We start from the raw sequence: 24,853 nt of genomic DNA, 5'->3' as shown, positions 1-24,853 counted from the left end.
GGGGGGGTGGAGTTCCAGGGATTCCTGGACAGGGATCAGGTGGTGGGAAGAGAACCAGACTGCACCAGAACCATTTCACTGTGTTCAGCCCTCAGTTCGGTTGGGTTTTTTCATTCAAAAGTGAAGCTCCAGATGAGTGTGGCATCACTACGGAAGAGTATCAGGGCCATGCAGGACCCCAAAAATATTTGAGAGGGGAATATTTTTTTTATTGTGCACTTTGAGAAAAAAGTCGGAATGTCGAGAAAAAAGTTGAAATGTCGAGATTAATGTTGAAATACAATTTTGAGAATAAAGTCGAAATTTCGTGAATAAAGTCACAATTTTGAGAATAAAGTTGAAATACAATTTGGTGAATAAAGTGTAAATGTCTCCTCTGGTCCATCAAATCCAGTTAGCAGAGCGACTGACAGCTCTGCAGCAGCAGCCGTAACTAACTAACTAACTTACATCCTTGCAGTGTAACTTTAAGTTAACATTACATTTCTGAAGTTATGCAACTGCATACAGGACTGTCTCAGAAAATTAGAATATTGTGATAAAGTTCTTTATTTTCTGTAATGCAATTAAAAAAAACAAAAATGTCATACATTCTGGATTCATTACAAATCAACTGAAATATTCCAAGCCTTTTATTATTTTAATATTGCTGATTATGGCTTACAGTTTAAGATTAAGATTCCCAGAATATTCAATTTTTTTGAGATAGGATATTTTAGTTTTTTTAAGCTGTAATATTTCAGTTGATTTGTAATGAATCCACAATTTATGACATTTTTGTTTTTGTAATTGCATTACAGAAAATCACAATATTCTAATTTTCTGAGACAGTCCTGTATGTGTGATATGTGTTTCAAATCAATATCGTAAAGCCAATTCGCCTTTTTTCTCGACATTTTGACTTTTTTCTCGAAGTGCATAATGAAAAAAAAATCTTCCTCCTCTAAAATATTATTTTTATTTTTCTCCTGCCTGGCCTTAATACTCTTCCATAAATCACAGCCTTAAACTCAACATTCTTTAGTTCCTGCGGAGTGGATTCAGTGGGGTGGGAGGTGTGGGAGTCGTTGCTGAGCTGGGACTGACGTCTATGACCTTTACTCTCCAGGACAGCACCGGGATGAAGCTGTGGAAGAAGAGGTGGTTCGTTCTGTCCGACATGTGTCTCTTCTACTATCGAGGTGAGGACTCGGTTCACTTCAGCTTCAGGTGTTCATCGTCCTGGTGGTGGTGTAGATGGTGGTGTACGTGTATATGTAGAGATGAACTGTGTGCTGATGGTTTCTGAGGTGTCCAGGGCGTGGTTCACACTTACAGATTACTCAGATGTCTGTTGGGGCTGTTTCTGAGCTCGGTCACATGATCACAGGTGTTTTCAGAGTGTGTCCATCTGCTCACGTGGTGGTTCTCTAGATCAGAAACTAGGGATGCCCCGATACCATGTTTTTCACACCAAGTATGTAATAAATGTACCATTGTAAACAAAGTAGACAATAATTAATAGACATAATAGCAAACGTGTTATGCTCAAAAAAGGACTAGGAAGAAGTAAATAACTTATGAACTCCTACCCCTTGAACTCAATACTATTTTTTTCCAGGTGGACCCTCGTTATTAAATATGAAAGAAAAGAAAAAACTTGACATAGTTAAAGGTGGCAGAAATTAATAGTACAAGTACAATCACAGTTGTTGGCCAGCATAGAACTCCCTAATGGGGCCCTGCCCCGACCTCTCGCTCTCACGTTAACAAACCTGATGAGAGTCTATCAAAATGAAGAGAAGCACCCATATGGCAGTTAGAAATGAAAGGAAAAAAACAAGAGGAGCAAAAAAAGCATGAAAAAAGTGGTGATTTGTGCAGACAAAACAGAAGCCAGTGTAGCTCAGAGCAGCTCAGTCTGTACTGCTGATGTTGAGCATCGTAGTAACACTCCTGCATAACATATAATTAATAATAAGTAAAAAAAAAAAAATAACTGTCAAACAGTTTAGTTTGTTATAAACGTCAGAAGTGTAGTTACGACACAGCATACTTACCAATAATTATAGCCATAGGCTTTCATGGGAAAATACGATACTTCTACCACAAAAATAACTAGGCTAAAAATGCAATGAAAAATGCAATGAATTGGAAGACAGCAACCAACTTCAGTGGCTGCTCATCCAGCGCTTTATAACGACTTAGAGCCTCTGTTATTTTAACGCCCGTGGGTTTTCTCTTGCCGTTGTCTGTCTCTTTTGCAGAACCTGAGCTAATGTTGCTGTTGTGTTCTTGCAGTAGCATTAGCAAACTCCGTATCCTCAGCTTTATGATGTGTTTGGAGATGTTTTATCAAGTTGCTGGTATTAAACAACGTATTCTCCTTCCCTCCTCTTGACACCTTAGCAGCAGTAGCTTCAGTCTGCCTTGCTTCTGTCATCGTCCCTTATTTGAAATATGTCCACACTGCTGACGTCCCGCTGCATTAATCGTCACTATCTTGCCTGAAACGGAGCTGCCAGTCTCACTCATGTATCACTCTCTTCTCATCACCACACTGACTGCAGCTCCACATCTCCCCCTAGAGTCACTACTCAGTAACTACTAGCTAGGTAAATTGATCATTCTAAATTGCCCGTAGGTGTGAGTGTGAGTGTGTCTGGTTGTTTGTGGGGACTGCAGGTGGAAACTAGCATTTCTGCTAAACCCGTTGTATTTACACTGCTTAATGTAGTGTACATTAATATGCATTGTCCCATCTAAATAAACTTTAAAACTACAACAACAATGAAGTATCGGTGCGTGGGATCGGAGAATTTTTGCGAGTGCGAGTATATGAGAGCAGTAGCCCTATCTGAAACAGTTTCCTCACTGCCATGGTTGTGTCGTTGCTGCAGATGAGAAGGAGGACAGCATCCTGGGGAGCATCCTGCTTCCCAGCTTCCACATCTCCATGCTCTCCGTGGACGACCACATCAGCAGGAAGTACGCCTTCAAGGTGAGCCAGAAGTCTTCCTACTGTGACCTCAGCAGGTGACTGGCAGGTGACCGGCAAGGTGACCGGCAAGGTGACCGGCAGGGCCGTGATCACGATGACCTTCAGCTCGGAACAAGGACGTCAGCATAGACGGAGTCACCGCCTCTGTGAGACCACGGAGGTCACTTTTCCTCAAAGTTGAATCTGATCCCAGTGTTTTGCAGCTTCGCCAGTCACTTGGCACACTGTGCATGGCGTATTTACAATAAATACATGTATGGGATGAAACACGAGGTATCAGCCCATGCTGATAAAGTCCACACAGTTTATGCTGCAATATCACGCACTTGGTTTTCTGAGAGCCTTGATGCCTTGCAAGCAGCTGCCTTGGCAAACATTTTTTAATACATACATTACCCTTCCTGTCATACATGTTGTGATTTCTTTTATTTATTTCCAAAAATGAGCGTTGGGCTGTTGGTCGCTTAACATCACTCCTCCAGGTGTTTACACCAGGTTTAGACGACGTAAAGAACGTTACTGGCGTAACATCCACTTCGTTGGACTAGTTTTGCCTGAACCCAGGGCCCGGATATGTGGCACAAAATATTGGAATAGAGAGACTGAATTTGAATAAAGAGAAGGGAAAACTGAAAAGTGAGAATGAATTAAGGAGCTGAACTTTTTAATAGAATGAAATACAGTTTTGATTTTATCGGGATGCACATTCAAACCAGTAGATTCTGTTTCAAATGAGTCTATTCAGATTCAAATTTTAAAAACAATGATTCAAATCAATCAATTCAGATTCAAATCAAATGATTCACATTCAGATATAAAATATTTAAATTCACTTTCTACTGGCACAAGATTTATCCCATAGTTCTGCACGTACTGGAACGTGGCCGGTATTCAAAAATTCTGTAAATGCAGAACGTTGGTGGTTCTGAGTGCAGCTCATTCCCTGGTTGAACTGGTTTAAGTTCACTGCTCTGAAAATGTTGGCTTTCGTGTTAACGTGTTTTAATCTAGTCTGTCTGTTGCCGCCAGGCGGCAGAGTTTGGTCTGTTTCATGAAGTTATATGGTCTGATCACATTGATAGTACTGGGTCCAAAATGGGAAGAGGCTTAGCATTGATTAGAATGTGCTCTCCTTATTTGTCATCCTCTATGATCAGTCAGGTAATACAGTCCTTGGTTTTCTGTCATCTGCAATACTGCTCCGTTATATGGTCTGCAGCAGCAAAGAAAGAAATACATAAATTGCAACTGGTTCAGAAGAGAGCGGCTAGACTGGCACTTCACTGCTCAACACGTACAAATATAGCGGATATGCACTCCTGACTTTCCTGGTTCACAGTTGAAGTTAAACTAAGCTACAACATCATATTCCATCAGACACCTGAATATGTTTTCAACCAATTACTAAATACTAGAGACAGACATAACCATTACACCAGAAATACCAGCTCTGGATACCTGATACCTCCAATTCTAGAACTAATCTACTCAAACACTCAGTTATCTATCAATCAATAATGTCCTGGAACTCTTTACCTCCTCACATATCTCGCTCACAAAACAAATTAACTTTTAAAAAACGACTTAAGGCTCACCTAATGCTGTAGACCATATGACTGGGAATTTATTATTGATATTGAAATTAATAGGATTATTATAATGATAGCAGTGACTGAAAATATATTACTAATGTACGGTATTAGTGTTAGTATAATTATAGTGTTATTCATATATTAGGATATTATGCATTTATAACGTGTGTGTGTGTGTGTGTGTGTGTGTGTGTGTGTGTGTATTGTTGTTTTTATTATAAGTGTAGTTATGCTAGGAATGTATGACTGTATGTATTTACAGGACTGTTTCAGAAAATGTGAATATTGTGATTTTCTGTAATGCAATTACAAAAACAAAAATGTCATACATTCTGGATTCATTACAAATCAACTGAAATATTGCAAGCCTTTTATTATTTTAATATTGCTGATCATGGCTTACAGCTTAAGAAAACTCAAATATCCTATCTAAAAAAATTAGAATATTCTTGGAATCTTAAACTGTAAGCCATAATCATCAATATTAAAATAATAAAAGGCTTGCAATATTTCAGTTGATTTGTAATGAATCCAGAATGTATGACATTTTAGTTTTTTTAATTGCATTACAGAAAATAAAGAACTTTATCACAATATTCTAATTTTCTGAGATGTCTTTCTTAGATGTTATCATTTATGTAATATTTTATGTACTTTATGGACCCCAGGAAGATTAGTGGTCACCAAAGCGGCAGCTAATGGGGATCCATCCAATAAACTAAAACTAAGAATGTGTTAAAAACAGGAGCCTGGCAGGAAGGACTTCCTGCTCAGATCTCAGGGTATCACTGATGTTGTGACACGCTTCTCCTTCTCACCCCAACCCCCGGCAGGCCACCCACCCCAACATGCGGACCTACTACTTCTGCACAGACTCGGCCAAAGACATGGAGACGTGGATGAAGGTCATGACGGACGCCGCCCTGGTCCATTCAGAGCCAATCAGAAGGTTGGTGCTCGCCACAGACACGCCCACTAACATGACATCACAGTTGTGGAACATGAGACATTATTCTGCAGATTAAAACTATTTAATTCAATTCAGTGTCTGTTACAACTAGGCTTGCCACCCGTCCCTTGAAATACTGAATCGTTACTTAATTGGGAATTAAAAGTTGCGTTCCGTATTGAACCAATACAGACACATATTATGCTCTTATTTATTGATGTAATAATATACAGGTGAAAGTCGGAAAATTTGAATATATTGCAAAACTTAATTCGTAGTAAATTCAACTAAAGGGGAAATAAACATTTTATTTCCCACTACATTCAAAGTGAGATATTTCAAGCCTTTATTTGTTATAATATTGGTGATTATGGCTCACAGTTTATGAAAACCCCAAATAAAAAATCTCAATATTATGAAATCAATAAACAATTCAATCATCAAAATTATAACAAATAAAGGTTTAACACGTCTTGCTTCGCATGTAATGAGACTGAGTAATGTATTAGTTTCACCTTTTAAGTTGAATTATTGAAATAAATTAACTTTTCCCCCATATTCTAATTTTGCAACCTTCACCTGTAGCTGTATTATACATCTTGGCTGATGTGGACCTATTTCCGTTGCTAGTATGATTCGCTGTCTGAACAGTCATGCAAGTTCAATGCTATTAAGGCAATTTAAACTTTAAATCAAGGCATTTAGTTTTTTCATATAAAATAAATAAATTTCTATGCAGTTTAGAAGTTTTGGGGATGTCCCTTTTGTTGGCGCCTGCGCTGCTGAAATCGGGGTGTCCCTTATTTCTATTTCTGAAAGGTGGCAACCCTAGTTATAACACAAGTAGTCTCCAGAGACCAGAACTAGAGATGCACCGATCAGGATTTTGAGGGCCGATCACCGATCACCGATCTCGAAAACCAGTATCGGCCGATCCCGATTTTGCCGATCACCAATCACAGCGTGAAATCCATAAATTCGTCAATATTGTTGTCTCATGTACACGACACTGACATTGTATTATTAGGTATAAAAATTAGGAGATTATGTGTAAACTCGGCTTACAAAGAGTAAGTGTAGTTTAGTAGCTTCAGCTTCCTGTGGTAATAATTATGTACAACATGTGACCAACACAGACAACAGCAGACATGTCACTCCTAAAAGTTGATAGAAGTTACAAACTATAAACCTTAGTTTTCTTGTGGAAAGAGGAATTAAATCTTAACATAAAAATGTATTATGAATTATTAAGCTTTGTGAAAGCTTTAGCGGTAGCATCCGCCGCGTGTGAGGAAACTCTTGTGAGTGAAGCAAAACTCTTCACACTAGAAGTCCACATGTCACTCCTGGAGCGACTGACACGACTGTCGTCCTGCGTGAGGGTTTGGACTGTATATAGTTTGGTAAAACTCCGATGGGATTTCATCAGTGAAATATTTATGACGCGGCAGCGCGCTGCAGCGCGCACCGCGGATCCAAGCTGCAAACGTGTTTAAACCTGATGTCTTCTACAACAGAAAGCGGCTGATGAGCAAAGCATATGAATTCATTACCTTACGATGTAGTTCTTTATTTTTCTTCCTGTCGTTTATAAGTCTCTGTTACAGGTGTTACAGCTGAGTTAGTCCCGTTGCTGCGCGCTCCTTTTTTTCCTCTCCCTTTTTTTCTGCTGCAGCCAACTTTGAAAACTCAATAGGCTATACTCCGTGTGAAGAACTTTCAAATGTCTTATCAGCTTCGTTGTGTTGAAATTATTTTGTAAAGTTCCTCCTCATGGTATCTCCTTTGGACAGACTTTACAAATTGCAAATTTGTTGTCCTTTTCAGACATTGTAAAACTCCCGCACCGGCGAGGCCGACGCGTCCTCAGAACCGCTCGGTCTGAGATGCGGGTAACGCCCGCGCGGGCGGGGGTTCGTTGTTGTAAACGTCATCAGATCGGCCGCTCTGAACTATTATTTTCCGATCTCCGATCAAAGCCGATAGGGCCATTATCGGCCCGATCCCGATCAGGGGCCGATCGATCGGTGCATCTCTAACCAGAACATGACCCCCCCATCAATTATTACATGAACAACGGCAGGTAAAAACTCCCCTTTAGGAGGGAAGAAACCTGGACCAGGACCTGGATCATAAGGGGGCTTATGCTCTAGGAAAAGAGAGATAGGAAAGGGAGGATGAAGAACAGAGAAAGGGGAGAAACTGATATATTCTCAAAGGTCCAAAAGAGCAGATATACGAGTAATAATGATCCGTTAACTGGAAAACTATGAGTTCTACGTACATATGACTGGTACCTGGTTAGTTGGACTACAGAGACCACTAGAGAAACAGGTGTAGACAACAGACCCTGAGGGGTCTGCAGGTCAGTGGACTATGTCGGTGTGTCCCCCTGCAGTGTAGCGCTATAGCAGCATATCAGCAACAAAGCTATGTTTAAAACGAGCTGGTCTAGTCTGGTCCTGCTATGACTAGTGGCCCTTACACACTAACTAGAGGTTTACTAAACACTAACTAGAGGTTTACTAAACACTAACTAGAGGTTTACTGAACAGAAATGTTCTAAGTTTGGTTTTAAAGGTGGAGGTGGTGTCAGGCTCTTTAACCCAGATTGGAAGTTGGTTCCATAGTAACGGTTCCTGACTGTTCCTGAGACTGTAAAAAGAGATTTGATTTGATTGATTGAAATTCTTTATTCAGTCACATCACACTACAAACATTAAACACAAATATTATCGAAAAATAGTGACTGAAAAGCCACAGGCAGAAGCATAGTGCTTATATTAATGCCTGTCCTACAAACAAACAAACAAACAAACAATAGCAAAACTAAACCAGAAAAGGAGGACCAAAAAGGTTTACGTATATAATAGTAAAGACTTTTTCTTAATATATATAAATATCAGAGAACAGCAACAAACAAAAACAAATAAACATTAACATTTGTAACTTTCTTTGCTCTACAAATCTTTTTTTTGAATACTGAAAATGAGCTGCACATTTGTAAATCTAGGTTAGCGTAATTCCATAGTTTAACTCCCACAACAGATAAATAAACGTCTCCTTTTAGTCTCTTTTCTAGCTTTTTGTACAACAAATTTACAAACATTGCACAAATTATATTTTGACTCATGTATTGAGAAAAACAGGGAGTAACTTTATTTTAACTTTATACATTATTTGCATTATTTTATAATAAAGCAAATCATTAAATTTCATAACATGGGATTTTATAAATAATGGATTTGTATATTCATAGTTTCTCACCCTATTAATAAAATGTATGGCTGGTTTTTGTAAGAGGACTATAGCATTTACTGTTTTCTTATACGTCGAGCCCCAAACTCCCACACAATACCATATATAAGGTAATATTAGTGAACAATAAATTAAATGTAGTGCTTTATGATTTAATGATGAAAGATGATGAAAAGAATAAAGACAGAGGAACAGAATAAGATCAAATACCTTTTCCTTCATGAGGAGATATGGGCTTGATATCATCGGGCTCAACTGCTACTTTAAAGTTGGCTGTGTTGGGGTTAAAGGCCGTTTTGTGTTGCTTACCCATAACCCCCCAGCTCAGGGCCTGTACGTTTTCTCCCACAGATGAGAGGATAGCTTCCTTTCGAGCCACAGAACATCTGGCGGTTCCACCTGCAGAAGCTTTTTTAGATTACACACGTAAACGAGAGAATCGTCAGGGTATAAGCCAGAGGTCTGCAACCCAAAATGTTTTAGAGCCATATTGGACCAAAAACACAAAAAACAAATAAGTCTGGAGCCACAAAAAATGAAAAGTCTTGTATCAGCCTTAGAATGAAGGCAACACATGCTGCATGTTTCTATATTAGTTATAACTGGGGGAAGATTTATTTTTTCATTATGCACTCTGAGAAAAAAGTGGAAATGTCGAGAGAAAAAAGTGGAAATGTCAAGATTAATGTTGAAGTACAATCTTGAGAAAAAATTTGAAATGTTGAGAAAAAAGTCGAAATGTCAAGAAAAAAGTTGAAATGCCGAGAAAAAAATCAAAATTTCGATTAATGGGTAAGTAAAATCTCGAGAAAAAAGTTGAAATTTCAAGAAAAAAGTTGAAATGTTGAGATTAAAAAGGAAAGGAAAAAGGAGAAAAAAGGAAAAAACAGGTCAAACATTTTTGAAAAAGCTCCAGGAGCCACTAGGGCGGCGCTAAAGAGCCGCGGGTTGCCGACCACTGGTATAAACCAACCTCCACGATGCCTGGTTCCTTCCTGCATGTCTTCTTGTCATTATTCCGGATTTTAACTCTTTTTTTCCTCATCACAGAACAGACAAGTTGAAGGTGGACCAGCGGACGCCTCAGGAGCTGAACAACCTGCTGAACCACAGAGTTCTAACACGACCTGAGATCCAGAACAACGAACGCAACCGGGAACCAGTTCGACAGCGCTCGCTGTCCCGAGCCGACGAAAAGCGGCTGAAAGACGAGGAGAAGCTCAACATCCAGCGGGAATACTACACCTTACAGAGGGACGGAGAACGGTACTCCGTCAGAAAAGATGGAGTCAACTACATGCTTCAGACGGACGGAGAGAAGTTCCTCCTCCACAAGGACGGAGAGAAGTTCCTGCTCCGGAAGGACGGGGAGAAATACCTGCTGCAGAAAGACGGTGACGTGAATGCCGTTCACAGAGACGTGGAGAAGTACGCGGTTCAGAAAGTGGACAACAAGTATGCTGTGATGCTGACGGAGGAGAAGTACGCTCCCTCCAAAGACGTGGAGAAGTATCTCCTCACCAAGGAGGGAGAGAGGTTCGCTGTGCAGAGAGTTGGGCAGAAAGACGGGCAGAGACCGGTCCCTCAAAGGGAGGTGAGGAGGCAGCTGTCGCTGAGGGAGACGGAGAGGACGGAGAGGTACGGCACCCTGAAGGAAGGGAGCGGCAGGTACGGAACCATCCAGGTGGTGGACCGGTACGGCACCCTGAAGGAGGTGAGGAAGTACGCAACGCTGCGAGAGGGTGACAGGTATGCCGCCAGGGCGGATGTAGACAAGTTCTCCACCTTCCGAAACCCCAGTGTCGAGAGAAAACCGAGTTTAGACCTGAACTTAGACAGGAACCCCAACCCGGAGCGGACTTTGACCAAAATCAGCAGCATTAAGCTGCAGCCGGCTCAGGCCGCTGCCATTGCAGCCGCCGTGTCCGCCTCACGCCAGAACCAGACCGGGATCTGCACTCAGAGACCCGCACAGACCGGGAACTTGGACCTGCATGGGAAGTGCAGCCAGACCAAGCCGGAAGAGATCCGGATCAAGGCTCCGGTCCAGGAGCCGGACAGCAGTCTGTGCAGAACCGGCTCTTTTCAGCAGCTGGAGCAGTGGACGCGCATCCAGCGGACCAGAGGCCTGGACGAGGACACGAGGAGGTGAGGACAACTAACCTTCTATCTCAGTGGTTCCCAAAGTCAATTCAATTTTATTTATATAGCATCTAATACAACAAAAGTTGTCTCTAGGCGCTTTCCAGAGACCCAGAACATGAACCCCCTAGCAATTATTACATAAACAATGGCAAGTAAAGCATGCAGCTCCTGAAGCTCCGGCCTGCAAACATGCACAAAAGAGAAAAAAGGGGGGCCAGCAAAGGAAACTACAGGAACGATGGACAAAAATGATAACTATGAGATATTTATAATAAATAAAAATGGAAATGGAGAAGAGAGGAAGGGAAGAGGAGAGGAGAAGAAGGGTGAGAGGCACCGCCCAGCGGATCATGTCGGTGTCTCTGCAGCATAAGCCTATAGCAGCATATCTACCACGAAGCTATATTTGAGACTAACTATTATAGTCTTGTTCTATAGCTGCAACTATGACTACTGACTACTACTGATACACTACCTAGAGATTTACCAACACCAGCTAGAGGTTTACTAAACACTAACTATAGGCTTTACTAAACAGAAAGGTTTTAAGTTCAGTTTTAAAGGTGGAGGTGGTTTCAGCCTCCTTAACCCAGATTGGAAGTTGGTTCCATAGTAATGGTGCCTGATAGCAGAATGGCCGCCCTCCAAATCTACATTGGGATACTCTAGGAACTACGAGTAAACCTGTACTCCGAGAACGGAGAGCTCTGCCAGGAACATAAGGCACTATCAGATCTTGCAAATAATGCGGAGCTACCAGGCAAATGTTTGGCGTGCCGAGCCAGAAGGAGGCCCCCGAGGACGACTAACTTTGAATTGTTTGATTGATATCTTTTATTTCGAACATAAGCACAAAAAATAAATACATAAATGTTGTAGAAATTTCTTTCTGCACTCCAACTATGCAGCGACAAGAAAGAATGATACATAAGACAGAGAGAGGTTAGATTCAACAATCTTACTACTTGTACAAGGAATAGTCAGGCAGCTTAACACAAGCGCCATTTCCTCCTGGCTACTGAAGTTAATACAGACATAAGCCATATATATATATATATATATATATATATATATATATATATATATATATATATATATACTCCATAGTTACAAATCAATCATACTGAAAGCATTCAGTTGTCTCCAAGGTTTATCTGATTCAATCATGATTACTACAGTTAATACAGACATAAGCCATATATATATATATATATATATATATATATATATATATATATATATATATATATATATATATATATATATATATACTCCATAGTTACAAATCAATCATACTGAAAGCATTCAGTTGTCTCCAAGGTTTATCTGATTCAATCATGATTACTACTGTGACAATCAATCGCAGTCTTGTAGTTACATTCAATAGGTGAAAAGTTGCTTCCAACACTCATTTGTCACTGTATTCTTCCACTTGTAATGCTGTGAGTATAATGATACTTACAAACATTATAAAACATAGATAATTTACATACATTTTCATAACAATAAAACAGCGGAACAATAAATCAATAACATGAAAAAGAAACATAATAATCACTAAATAATAAATGTACCATTGTAAATAATGTACCATTGTAAACAAAGTAGATGAGAATTAATAAATATAATAGCAAACGTGTTATGCTCGAAAAAGGACTAGGAAGAAGTAAATAACTTGTGAACTCCTACCCCTTGAACTCAATACTATTTTTTCCAGGTGGACCCTTGTTATTAAATATGAAAGAAAAGAAAAAACTTGACATAGTTAAAGGTTGCAGAAATTAATAGAAAGAATTTTATAAGTCACCTGAATTATATGTAGTTATTAGTCCTTGTAATGATGTACACATAAAAGCATACAATCACAGTTGTTGGCCATCGTAGAACTCCCCTCTCGCTCTTACGTTAACGAACCTGATGAGTCTTACTCTTCATCATATACTCTTCTTGATCAGTTTTGTTTCTGGTCCCCCAGCGTTGTGTCCTACCAGACCCTCCCCAGAAACATGCCCAGCCACCGGCCACAGATCACGCCCCGCTACCCCGAGGGCTACCGGACGCTGCCGCGCAACAGCGTGATGAGGCCCGACAGCATCTGCAGCGTGGCGGGCTCCGTGTACGAGCGGGCCCTACGGCCGGCCTCCACCAGCGCCGTCCCCGGCACCGCCGACAAGAGGAGGTCCATGAGGGACGACACCATGTGGCAGCTGTACGAGTGGCAGCAGAGGCAGGCCTTCTCCAGGCACAGCCTGGCCCCGCCTTCAGGTACGAGGACACGCAGAGCAAAGAAAGAAAATAACCTGCTTCAGGTCCGGAGGCCCTGTTCACCTCAGCGGGACTTGCAGGTAGAGGGCTGTGTTGGGATCGGGTCCCGCGGGACCCAACACTAATCTGGCGGGAGCGGGCGGTTTGAACTTTGCTGCAGGCGGCTAAAACTCACAGCCTACTCTCGTTGCTATAACCTCAATCACATAATTGATGCGCGAAAGGTGAAATAGCTTGTGCGATGATGACAATGATGGATTTGCATCTAACTTTTGGTCAGGTGACCTATGAACTGTCAATTATCCATCAAACTCCACAATGATCATGTTAACATTAAATCAGATAGATTTGTCTGGACATTTCTCTTGCGGGACGGGAGAAGACACTAAATCAATGCATCTCTATTATTGTGCATGAATTCTCAGAGTTTTTCGGGTGCGGGCGGGAGTGGATTTAAACACTGCAGGAGCGGGATGAAGAAAACAGTCCCGCGCAGGGCTCTACTTGCAGGCGCCCCATTTCCAGAGACCTCCCGTCCAGTTTTGAGTCCAGTCCTGGCTCAACTCTGCAGGGGCGACAGAGGAGAGCTACCATAAGAAGGCAGCTTTGTCAGACCTTGTAGTCCAGATAAACTCAGCCGATGATGCAGCTGACTTCTTCTCTTTTCCCTCATCATTCTAGTGTACAGTAACTCTTTACAGATTGATATATGGCCATTGCTAATGTCTTTCCCTCTCGCCTTTGCGTTTATGCCTGAATGGTGTGGACGAGCAAACTGCTTTTATAGACGTCTCCACACCTGATCGGCGCACTTCTGACGATGATCCGCAGCAGCTGTGCCCCTGCAGGTTTAGGCCACGTTTCCACATAGCCGGGTATTTACAAAAACGGATATTTCCTCCTCTACGTTTTGAAAAATACCATCATTTACATCAGATCGTTTTAAAAATCTCTTCATTTACACAAAACCGCAATAAATACGCTTTTAAGGTGCTATGAACAGCCAAACCTACAGGGAGCAGTGTAACGAGAAGATAAAGTCATGCTAGCCAATCAGAATCCTGGAAAAAAACAACAAATGACACGAGTAACTACAGTGGCCAAACAAATTGTAAACACAGGTGGCACACATGACACTGGTGATGTTTCTGTCGCTTAATGTGACTTTCTGAAGACTAAATGTCCGTTTCCCTCCGTTTACAAGCAAACGTGAAGACGGAGTTTTTGAAAATCTCCACTTTGGCCGGAGTTTTCAGAAATTATGGTCTTTGGTGACTTTGAGCTTTGTTTTCGTGTAAAGGAACGGCCAAAACGCATGAAAACACCACCGTTTTTGCTACGTGTAAACGGGGCCTTAGACTCGTTTGTGGATGTGAGCTCTGACCGCTGCGGTTGTCCTCCTCTACTCCAGGTGTAGGTCATTATGGAACCCTCCCCAACACCAAGACCATGGGCACCCTGTCCGAACACGCCGTCACACACTCCATCCCCCCCTCGCCCTCCCACGGCTCCATGGCCCTGTACAGCACCTTCTCCCCTCCCCACCAGCAGGGGGCGCCCAACCCCAGCTCGCAGTCCGAAGTGTCCTCGCCCGTCCTCAGAGCGGACTCAACGCTGGACCGTAGGCACCGGACACACGTCGCCAAGGTAACAACGCCTGTCTGCTTAACTGCAGAAAACTCCTCTGAAAAACAACGGCAAGACTCGAACTAAGCGACTGCTTAGGGTCCCGTGACCACTAGGGGGCCCCCAAGAGTTAAAAATAAATTAATAAAATTATTTTTTTATGTGTGAGTACATTCATACATTAGTATTCATACATTAAAAAAACCCAAACACTTGGAAGCAATCAACACATTCAATGATTTTGATAAAATAAATCCAGTTTTATAGTTTGTTACCTTAAAAGCATCATCAAGTCTAAACATTTGTCATCAAAAACGTCTAAACACCCCTGTTCCCCAACAGGAACATCACTAGATGGTGAGATGTTCCAGAATGGATTTCTAGAGTGTTCAAATTCAAACTACATAAAGCGGAAGATTTAGTGATATTCCTGCTGGGTTCCATCTTCATTGACTCTGTGTCATGGTTTTGTTGTTTTATTTTGAAGCCCATGTCTTTGTGTTTTGAGTTTTTTGTTTGACTTTCCTGTTTCCCATCAGTCCTGACCGTCTGCACCTGTGTCTCGTTAACCCTTGTGTATATCTGGTCTTGTCTTTCCCTCGTCCTCCATGTGCCATGTCACGTTTTTGTACTTTTGATTCTTGTTGAAGCTCTGGTTTTTGTATCCTGCTTGGCAGCGTTTTGGTTTGTTTTTTAGATAAATAAATCACATTTTTGGAACTCCTGCCTCCTGCATCTGGGTCCTACTACACCCTCCCTGACAGAACAGACCAGCCACATGAACCCAGCAGGAGAAAGTTTTGACTGGTGGGAATTCTTCTCCCAGGAAGCCAAAAAAACAAGGCCCTGTTGGCAGGAGCTGGATTCACCCTTCCGGGGAACACGCCTGGCTCTAGGTGGGCACCCCCCCATGTCCCTGTTCCAGAGGAGGTTCTGGATGCACCCTAGTCTGTCCCCTTTTCTCTGCCTGTGCCCCAGCCGGTACCTAGACCCCTGCCCAGGACTCTGCTTGCGCCCCAGGCCAAGCCCAGGTCCCTGCCACGGCCCAAGCGTAGGTCCCTGCCACAGCCCAAGCCGAGGTCCCTGCCCCAGCCACAGCCCAAGCTCAAGTCCCTGCCACAGCCCAAGCTCAAGTCCCTGCCACAGCCCAAGCTCAAGTCCCTGCCCCAGCCACAGCCCAAGCTCAAGTCCCTGCCACAGCCCAAGCCTAGGTCCCTGCCCCAGCCACAGCCCAAGCTCAAGTCCCTGCCACAGCCCAAGTCCCTGCCCCAGCCACAGCCCAAGCCTAGGTCCCTGCCCCAACCACAGCCCAAGCCCCTGCCACAGCCCAAGCTCAAGTCCCTGCCACAGCCACAGCCCAAGCTCAAGTCCCTGCCACAGCCCAAGCTCAAGTCCCTGCCACAGCCACAGCCCAAGCTCAAGTCCCTGCCACAGCCCAAGCTCAAGTCCCTGCCACAGCCCAAGCTCAAGTCCCTGCCACAGCCCAAGCTCAAGTCCCTGCCACAGCCCAAGCTCAAGTCCCTGCCACAGCCCAAGCTCAAGTCCCTGCCACAGCCCAAGCCCAAGTCCCTGCCACAGCCCAAGCCTAGGTCCCTGCCACAGCCCAAGCCCCTGCCACAGCCCAAGCTCAAGTCCCTGCCACAGCCCAAGCTCAAGTCCCTGCCACAGCCCAAGCTCAAGTCCCTGCCACAGCCAAAGCTCAAGTCCCTGCCACAGCCCAAGCTCAAGTCCCTGCCACAGCCCAAGCTCAGGTCCCTGCCACGGCCCAAGTCCCTGCCCCAGCCACGGCCCAGGTCCCTGCCCCAGTCACGGCCCAAGCCAAGGTCCCTGCCCCAGCCGAAGCCAAGGTCCCTGCCCCAGCTACGGCCCAAGCCGAGGTCCCTGCCCCAGCCAAAGCCCAGGTCCCTGCCCCAGCCACGGCCCAAGCCAAGGTCCCTGACCCAGCTACGGCCCAAGCTCAAGTCCCTGCCACAGCCCAAGCTCAAGCCCCTGCCACAGCCCAAGCCCAAGCCTAGGTCCCTGCCACAGCCCAAGCTCAAGTCCCTGCCACAGCCCAAGCCTAGGTCCCTGCCCCAGCCACAGCCCAAGCCTAGGTCCCTGCCCCAGCCACAGCCCAAGCTCAAGTCCCTGCCACAGCCCAAGCTCAAGTCCCTGCCACAGCCCAAGCCCAAGTCCCTGCCCCAGCCACAGCCCAAGCCTAGGTCCCTGCCACAGCCACAGCCCAAGCCCCTGCCACAGCCCAAGCTCAAGTCCCTGCCACAGCCCAAGCTCAAGTCCCTGCCACAGCCCAAGCTCAAGTCCCTGCCACAGCCCAAGCTCAAGTCCCTGCCACAGCCCAAGCCCAGGTCCCTGCCACAGCCCAAGTCCCTGCCCCAGCCACGGCCCAGGTCCCTGCCCCAGTCACGGCCCAAGCCAAGGTCCCTGCCCCAGCCAAAGCCAAGGTCCCTGCCCCAGCTACGGCCCAAGCCGAGGTCCCTGCCCCAGCCAAAGCCCAGGTCCCTGCCCCAGCCACAGCCCAGGTCCCTGCCCCAGCCACGGCCCAAGCCAAGGTCCCTGCCCCAGCCAAAGCCCAGGTCCCTGCCCCAGCCACGGCCCAAGCCAAGGTCCCTGCCCCAGCTACGGCCCAATCCGAGGTCCCTGCCCCAGTCACAGCCCAAGCCTAGGTCCCTGGTACACCACAGCCCAAGCCCAAGTCCCTGCCCCAGCCACAGCCCAAGCCCAAGTCCCTGCCCCAGTAGTATCATGGTTTTGTCACTTCCTGTTTTATTTTGAAGCCCGTCCGAAATGCCATACTAAACAGTATACTCAAAAAGTATACTCAGCCACAGCCCAAGCCTAGGTCTGCTCCAGCCCCAAATATCAGTAATATGCATTAATTAATTGGGACGTACTACTCAGAGCCACACAGCACTTCCTGCCGTTGGGAGGGGGAGTTGTTACCATGGTAACCACTCCTGTCACAGCAGCAGTAGCAGCACTGCTCCGCTCTTTCCCCTTTATCCTGGCCCAAACAATATGACATTATAATATTATTATATATGAATATTATGATATTAATATTATATATGAATATTATACTAATATTATACTTATGACATATACGTATCTGCGCAGCCCTTAGCAACCAAACACCTCTGCATTGCATTGTGGGAAGTTTCTGCTTAGCTAATCTCCATCAATCCATACTAATACATTTCTCCAGAATGAGTATGGATAGCGAACACTATTGAGTACGTACTAATGTTTTGGATGCACTAAAAAACCTCACATACTGTTTGTGCTACTCATTAGTGTGGAAGTGTGGGATTTCGGACGTAGCCCACGTCTTTGTGTTTATGTTCTGGTTTGTCCTTCCTTGTTCCCATCTGCCTTGATTGCCTGCACCTGTGTCTCGTTAACGCTTGTGTATATCTGGTCTTCCCTCGTCATCCATGTGCCATGTCATGTTTTTGTACTTTTGATTCTTGTTGAAGCTCTGGCTTTTGTATCCTGCTTGGCAGCGTTTTGGTTTTGTTCTAGTTAAATAAATCACATTTTTTGAACTCCTGCCTCCTGGCTCCTGCATCTGGGTCCTACTACAACTTCCCTGACAATCTGATCATATTTATACTTATTAAACTTTAGCTGGAATCTCACTTGACTTAGAGGATGGGTTCATTCAATCCACCTGCAGGTTGCTGAGGTTTGAAATCAGGAAGCTGAAACAACTATCAGCAGGAAGTAGTGTTGTTTGTCAGCCTGTTTCAATTTTAGTTTTAGTTTAGTCTTTGGTTCAAGCTATCATTTTAGTTTTTATTAGTTTAAGTCACATTCATTTTCCTTTTAGACGTGTCAAGTTTCAGTCAACTAAAAGTCTGAGCATGTTCGTCTTATTTTAGTCAGAAGTTTTAGTCAATGATTGTATTTAGCCAAACCCATTTTACAATTCAAACTTATCTTATTATTATATTATTGTTACCTTATAGACTCAAGAATACATTCATTCCAGATACAGAAGACTCTAATTTGAGTTTACAACATATTTATTTTTCCGCATTTCTCCCCATCTTTTTCTTTTTCGACGACACGTTGGGTTTTCTTTTCCACGTCTATGTAGGAAAGTGTATCCAAAGATGGTCTTTTCTTTAGTTTTTATTCTGTAATCTACATTTTAGTCTCGTTTTTATTCCTCTACGATATTGCATTATATATTTAATTATCGTTATCGTCACATGACCAGCATTTTCGTTGCGTCTCGTTTTCCTCAGGTGATAAAGGTTCGTTGACGACGATATTTAGTCATAATTTCCGTTGATGAAAGCAACTTTAGCAGGACGCTGAATGCAGCAGCAGTTTGATGTTTCCAGTCATGTCTGTGCATCTTCTGGTGTGTGACGTCTCCTCCCACCAACAGTATGGATACCCACCCGAGCGCCGCTCCATCACAGCCACCAGCCCTCCTCAGGCCATCACCGCTCAGTCCCTGCAGGGCAAGACGGTGAGTTCCTCCAGCACCCAACACTCCTGGCAGGTTTCAGGTTCGCTCTTCTCCGTGCCACTCCTGTGATTATCAACGCTGTCGTGATCAGGGCTGGGGATCGATTCAAATGTCAAGAATCGATTTGATTCCGATTCTTAAGATTCAGAATCGATTATCAAGATTTGATTCGATTCGATTCCGATATTGATTTGGGTTAGTGTTATTAAAACTGTTTTTTGAGCTGTTGCATGAATTATATGACAGTAGTTATGCAACATTTTAATACTAGTATTATATTGAGATTAAACAGCAAGTATTGCAGCTAATGATGCTGTAAGGACCAATCAGCTCCCAGAATGCTGATAGAACTGATTTCAGAAACATCTTGTAGAATTATCAAACCAGATCCAGGGCAGCGAACAGAGGCGGGTGAAATCGGTTTTATTTTTTTCCCACATTCTGTTTTTCTTTTTTCTTTTTCGGTTTTACATTTTTGAGAATTTGGTTTTTAGCATTTTATGCAAATGTAACCCCAAGACAGTATATAAAGTAATGAAATATATACAATTTATGCAATTATAACTGAAATCTTTAATGTTTTCATACCTTTAAACATATTTAAAGGCAAAAACATGGCACCAGTTATTCTTGTTTCCAACAAAACATTCCTTTTTTGGACATAAAAACAAAAAAAATACCAAAAGTTGTCATGTAATGATGAAAAAAAATAGATTTTTAGACATACAAATCGATTTTTAGGAATAAATATGAGAATCGATTTAGAATCAGAAAATCGATTTTTTTTTTTAACACAGTCGTGATCGTGAACTACTGAAAGTCTGTCTGCTGTCCGGAGTCTAGACTGATGTGTGTGTTGTCATGAGTGGAACATCCCCACAGACACATGGAGATGTGTGTGTTGTGAAGGTCATGGGTGGAACATGGAGGTGAGAGACCATTGGGAAGTCCTTCTCTCCATCCTCTCGTCCTGCTGCTTCTTCTCCATGTGGAGAGGATTTTGGTGCATGTGATGTGACAGAACGCTGTGAAGTGATGTGGAGTTGTAGTGAGATAACCAGGACAAAGTTCCTCTGGCTGCTTTTTGCTGATCTCAGCCTGGAGACCATGAGACCTCAGCATATCCCAAAAGTAGCCAAATGTCCTGGAAATTCCTTAAAAAAGGGATTTTTGTTGCTTTTTATTTTTATGTTTTTGCAGACAGTATAAACACCAGATTTGTTTTCACATCTTTATTAGATCTTTCATTTAAACATCACTTTCAGTTTTTACTAGGGATGCCCTGATACCGATACTGGTACCGCACCGATACCACTTCATTGTTGTTGTAGTTACTGGTTAGTGACTCTAGGGGGAGATGTTGAGCCGCCAGCTGTTCCGGTTAGCCGCTAGTCGGCTAAGCTTAGCGTGGTGATGAGAAGAGAGTGATACATGAGTGAGACTGGCAGCGCCGTTTCAGGCAAGATGGCGACAATTAATGCAAACGGGATGTCAGCAGTGTGGACATATTTCAAAATAAGGGACGACGACAGAAGCAAGGCAGACTGCAGGGGTGTGCGCTCCCAGCGCGACTAGGCCGCGGAGGAAAGCCCGGCCGGCTGAGTTTAGTTTAAAATTGAATTTCTGTTGCAAATAAAACCTGTCTTCCAATTCATTGTATTTTTCATCGCATTTTTAGCCTAGTTATTTTTGTGGTAGAAGTATCGTATCGGCGAGTACACCAATTAAAATACTCGGTGTGAAAAAATGGTATCGGGGCATCCCTAGTTTTTACCACTTAGCAAGGTTTCCATTTCTTCTCATTACGTTTCATGAGGTTCTATCATCAAAGATAAAGACTGAAGAATAGTTGCAGGTTTCACTGTGTCTGTTGATGATACTCTGGATGATCATTTTCCTCTTTGGTCCAGAGCACATGGAGACCATTTCTTCCAAGAATCATCTGGAATACTGATTGGAACAGCAATCAGAATGTCATCTGCATATGAAATGACATTTGTATTAATTTAACACCAGGTGAATGTTACAATGTACATTTAAAAGAGCAAGGTCCTCATACAGAACCTTGTGGTACTCAGTTATTGTAATACATGTTTCCACGGTGACGGCCCATCCCAGAGTCCATAGTTAATACCTGTTGACGTCCCTTCCAAACCCCTTCCATGTGGTCCTAACGTTTTGATGGTTTGTGGTTGTTGAAGTGTTGAACGGAGCGAGCAGCAGTCATGGTGGTGGTGTGTTCTCCTCTGTGTTGCTCTGTGCAGCCCGAGGAGCTGACGCTGCTGCTAATCAAGCTCCGCCGGCAGCAGGCGGAGCTCAACAGCCTGCGGGAGCACACGGTAGCTCAGCTGATGGCCCTGGGCATGGAGGGGCCCAACGCCAAGGTCAGCACCGAACCTGGACACGAGTGTGTGCATGCACGCATCTGTGGGCAGGGAACATCCCATCATCTGTGTGTTGGTGTGTTTGTGTGACAGGCTCCCGGTGTGAGGCTGTTTCCTCCACGTAAAGTCAGGCTGGTGAGAACTAGAGTTTATACTAGAGTTTACACTAACTAAAGGCTTTACTAAACAGAAAGGTTTTCAGTTTGGTTTTAAAGGTGGAGGTGGTGTCAGCCTCCTTAACCCAAACTGGAAGTCGGTTCCATCGTTGGGTCCTGATAGCAGAACGCCCGCCCTCCAAATCTACATTTGGATCCTCTAGGACAGGGGTGGGCAAACCTTTTGACTCCCGGGACACGACGGGTTCTAAAATTTGACATTTGGATGGAGTGTTTGGGCTGGATATACTAAAGCATTGCATGTAGTGTGTGCAAACCTCATAGCACAGTAATGACACGCAAAAAAATGTACAGCCCGATTTATTAACAGATTTGCACTGAGGACTGTCTTTCAAATATGCAAAATAGCCCTTATTAGTTCATAAGTTTGTCTCATGGAATATCCAAGATATGGCATTTACACACTATTTTGCACAATACTGGGAAGACGAAAATGTAAATAGATTAAAATAGCATAGCCTACGCATTTGGATTAATCCAACCTGGAGATTATTTCTGTTTTTAACCCTTGTGCTGTCTTTGGGTCAAAATGACCCAATTCTTCTATCCTTCTTTCCTCCTGCTCTCTCCTTCCTTCTTCCTTTCCTCTTTTCCTCCTTTTTTACCCTCCTTTACTCCTTTTTCTTCCTACCTCCCTTTCATCATTCGTTCTTTTATTACCTTCTTTGCTTTTCCTTCCTTCTTATTTTATCCATTCCTTCCTTCTTCCCTCCCTTCTTTCTTTCCTTTTCTCCATTCCTTCCTCCCTCCCTTCTTTCCTTCCTTCCATCTTTTCTCCCTTCTTTCCTCCCTTTCATCTTTTCTCCCTTCCTTACTCCCTTTCCTACTTCCTTCCTTCTTTTCTCCTTTCTCCCTTCCTTCCATCTTTTCTCCCTTTCTTACTCCCTTTCCTACTTCCTTCCTTCTTTCCTTCCTTCCATCTTTTTTCCCTTCCTTTTTTCCTTCTTTTCTCCTTTCTTCCCTACTTCCTTCTTTCCTTCCTTCCATCTTTTCTCCCTTCCTTCATTCCTTCTTTTCTCCCTTCACCCTCCCTTGACCCAAAGACAGCACAAGGGTTAATATGTTTCAATCGAAGGTACAAAGTTAAAGAAATCTAAATTTATAAAAAAATTAATGGAATCACTTTCAACATTCAAAACATACTATTACTCAAGATCAATAGTGTAATTGTGTTAAACCCCGCAAAATCATGGATGGATTATCCTGACCGCACTCTCTCTGAGTCTCTATTTTTTATACAGAAAGGGCTCGAATGGCGACATGAAACTAAATGAAATACGCGCCTCTCCAACAACGGTCAATGTGTTTGAGTGCGTATGGGCCATGTAGTGGGGAAACGTGGGCATTGCAGGGAAAGGTGGAAAATGAACATGGTTTTTATTATAATTTGGACGAGTCCGGCGGGCCGGATTAAAAAGCCTAACGGCCTGCATGTGGCCCGGGGGCCGTAGTTTGCCCATGTCTGCTCTAGGAACTACGAGTAAACCTGCACTCTGAGAACGGAGAGCTCTGCCAGGAACATAAGGTCTTGTAGAAACCAGGAGTTTGGACACTTAGGACTTTCTACACCGGTAACTTTGACTTATCATGTCATGAAATAACATGACACAGGTCATCTTCTGTGGAAGAACCAAAGAACTGTATTCAAACACAGAAATGAGGGGAAAAATAAGATTTTTCTTCCCACCATGAAGCTTCTTCAACACCTTGAAGGTTTGCACTAGTTATGGTTCAACCAGGAGGAAATCTCTGGTTCCTCCACTGACCGCTGGAGTCTGTTGACAAGTGAATAAAGAACTAAGAAATGATGGGTCTTCTAGTGTCAGAGATAATGTGTCTTGTGGTGTCGTCTCGTACCCGGGCTGATGGCTCAGCTGCTTGAGCGGGTGCACCACAGTCAGAGGCTATTGTCCTCGCGCAGGTTTGAATCCCGCACTGTATCTCCTTACTGCGTCTCCTCGCCCCTCTCTCCCCTCACATTTCCTGTCCAGCTAACTTGAAAATAAAGGCCATAAGAGCCACAAAAGAATCTTTCAAAAATGAACGCAATGTCTAAAGCCTCTCTGTCCGCTACAACGTGACCAGTTTTGCATCCAGACGCATGGCGGCCCTGATTTTCTGGTGTGAAGGCATCAGCTGGGAGCCACGTGCTTTTCAGAATTCCAGTCGCGTCAGGTTTCAACGTTATTTAACCATCAAGCATAAATACAAACAACTTCTACACGAAGGAGGTCTACTTAGATTAGATTAGGCCCTCACGTTGGGCGCTGCCATCTGCATGAAGACGGACTCAGGCTTTTTAAAACTGCCTTCCCAGGAGGCTTTGCATAGGTGTTGACCACGCCTCCCTTGTTTCCGTAGAAAATGAGTGAAATGTTCTGGGTCTCTGGAAAGCACCTGGGGACAACTTGTGTTGTAATAGACAATATATATAATAAAATTGAATTGAATCCGTGAGATACGAGCGCTCCAGCCGTAAGAGCTTGAAAGTATAAAACTGTTCAGCGCAGTCTCCTGGTAAGGAACTCTGCAGACTCGGAGCGGACACGCAGACCTGGACGGTTCCCTCTGGAAGTCCCTCTTCTGGCGCTTTTACACTAGTACCTACTCAGCCCGACTCAACTCGCCACGTCTCGACTCGCCTGGCCCCCGTTTCTTTTCAATACCCAGATCAGAAGTAGGAGGGTTGGAGCGAAGCTGCTGTGACGTATTTGATTGTGCGATTGGGCCAACCCCCCGACCAATCGGTGGTCTGTAGTGTGATGATGTCAGATACAGCCGACTCAGCTGCTTAGAACCTCGGCAGAATAGTTACAGAAAAGTATCTACTCGGCACGTTAGACCCCTAATGGAAAGGCGCCAAACCGAGTGGAGGTGAGTCGAGCTGAGTAGGTGCTAGTGGAAAAGGGACATTGGTGTTCCAGCCATCTGCGGCGTTCCCTCCACGCCTGAGTCGTCTCCTCCGAGAAGGTGACCACCAGAGAACCGGACTGAAGGTCCA

General features: G+C 43.8%; 1 protein-coding gene across 1 annotated transcript in view; it reads left to right on the top strand.

Annotated features, from left to right (window-relative positions):
- Positions 1–24,853, top strand: part of LOC133424289 (pleckstrin homology domain-containing family A member 5-like) — a 141,410-nt gene that overhangs the window by 85,688 nt on the left and 30,869 nt on the right. Inside the window, exons 8-15 of the mRNA XM_061714791.1 lie at positions 1,109–1,181; positions 2,880–2,980; positions 5,406–5,521; positions 9,830–10,927; positions 12,900–13,189; positions 14,601–14,836; positions 19,209–19,292; positions 21,557–21,676. Of these exons, the coding sequence (XP_061570775.1) occupies positions 1,109–1,181; positions 2,880–2,980; positions 5,406–5,521; positions 9,830–10,927; positions 12,900–13,189; positions 14,601–14,836; positions 19,209–19,292; positions 21,557–21,676 (2,118 nt within the window). The remainder of the gene's footprint in view (positions 1–1,108; positions 1,182–2,879; positions 2,981–5,405; positions 5,522–9,829; positions 10,928–12,899; positions 13,190–14,600; positions 14,837–19,208; positions 19,293–21,556; positions 21,677–24,853) is intronic.

The sequence above is a fragment of the Cololabis saira genome, chromosome 23, assembly GCF_033807715.1.
Source record: "Cololabis saira isolate AMF1-May2022 chromosome 23, fColSai1.1, whole genome shotgun sequence".
Taxonomy (NCBI): domain Eukaryota; kingdom Metazoa; phylum Chordata; class Actinopteri; order Beloniformes; family Belonidae; genus Cololabis; species Cololabis saira.
The sequence above is the reverse complement of the archived record's forward strand: the minus strand, read 5'-3'. Positions and strand labels throughout refer to the sequence as shown.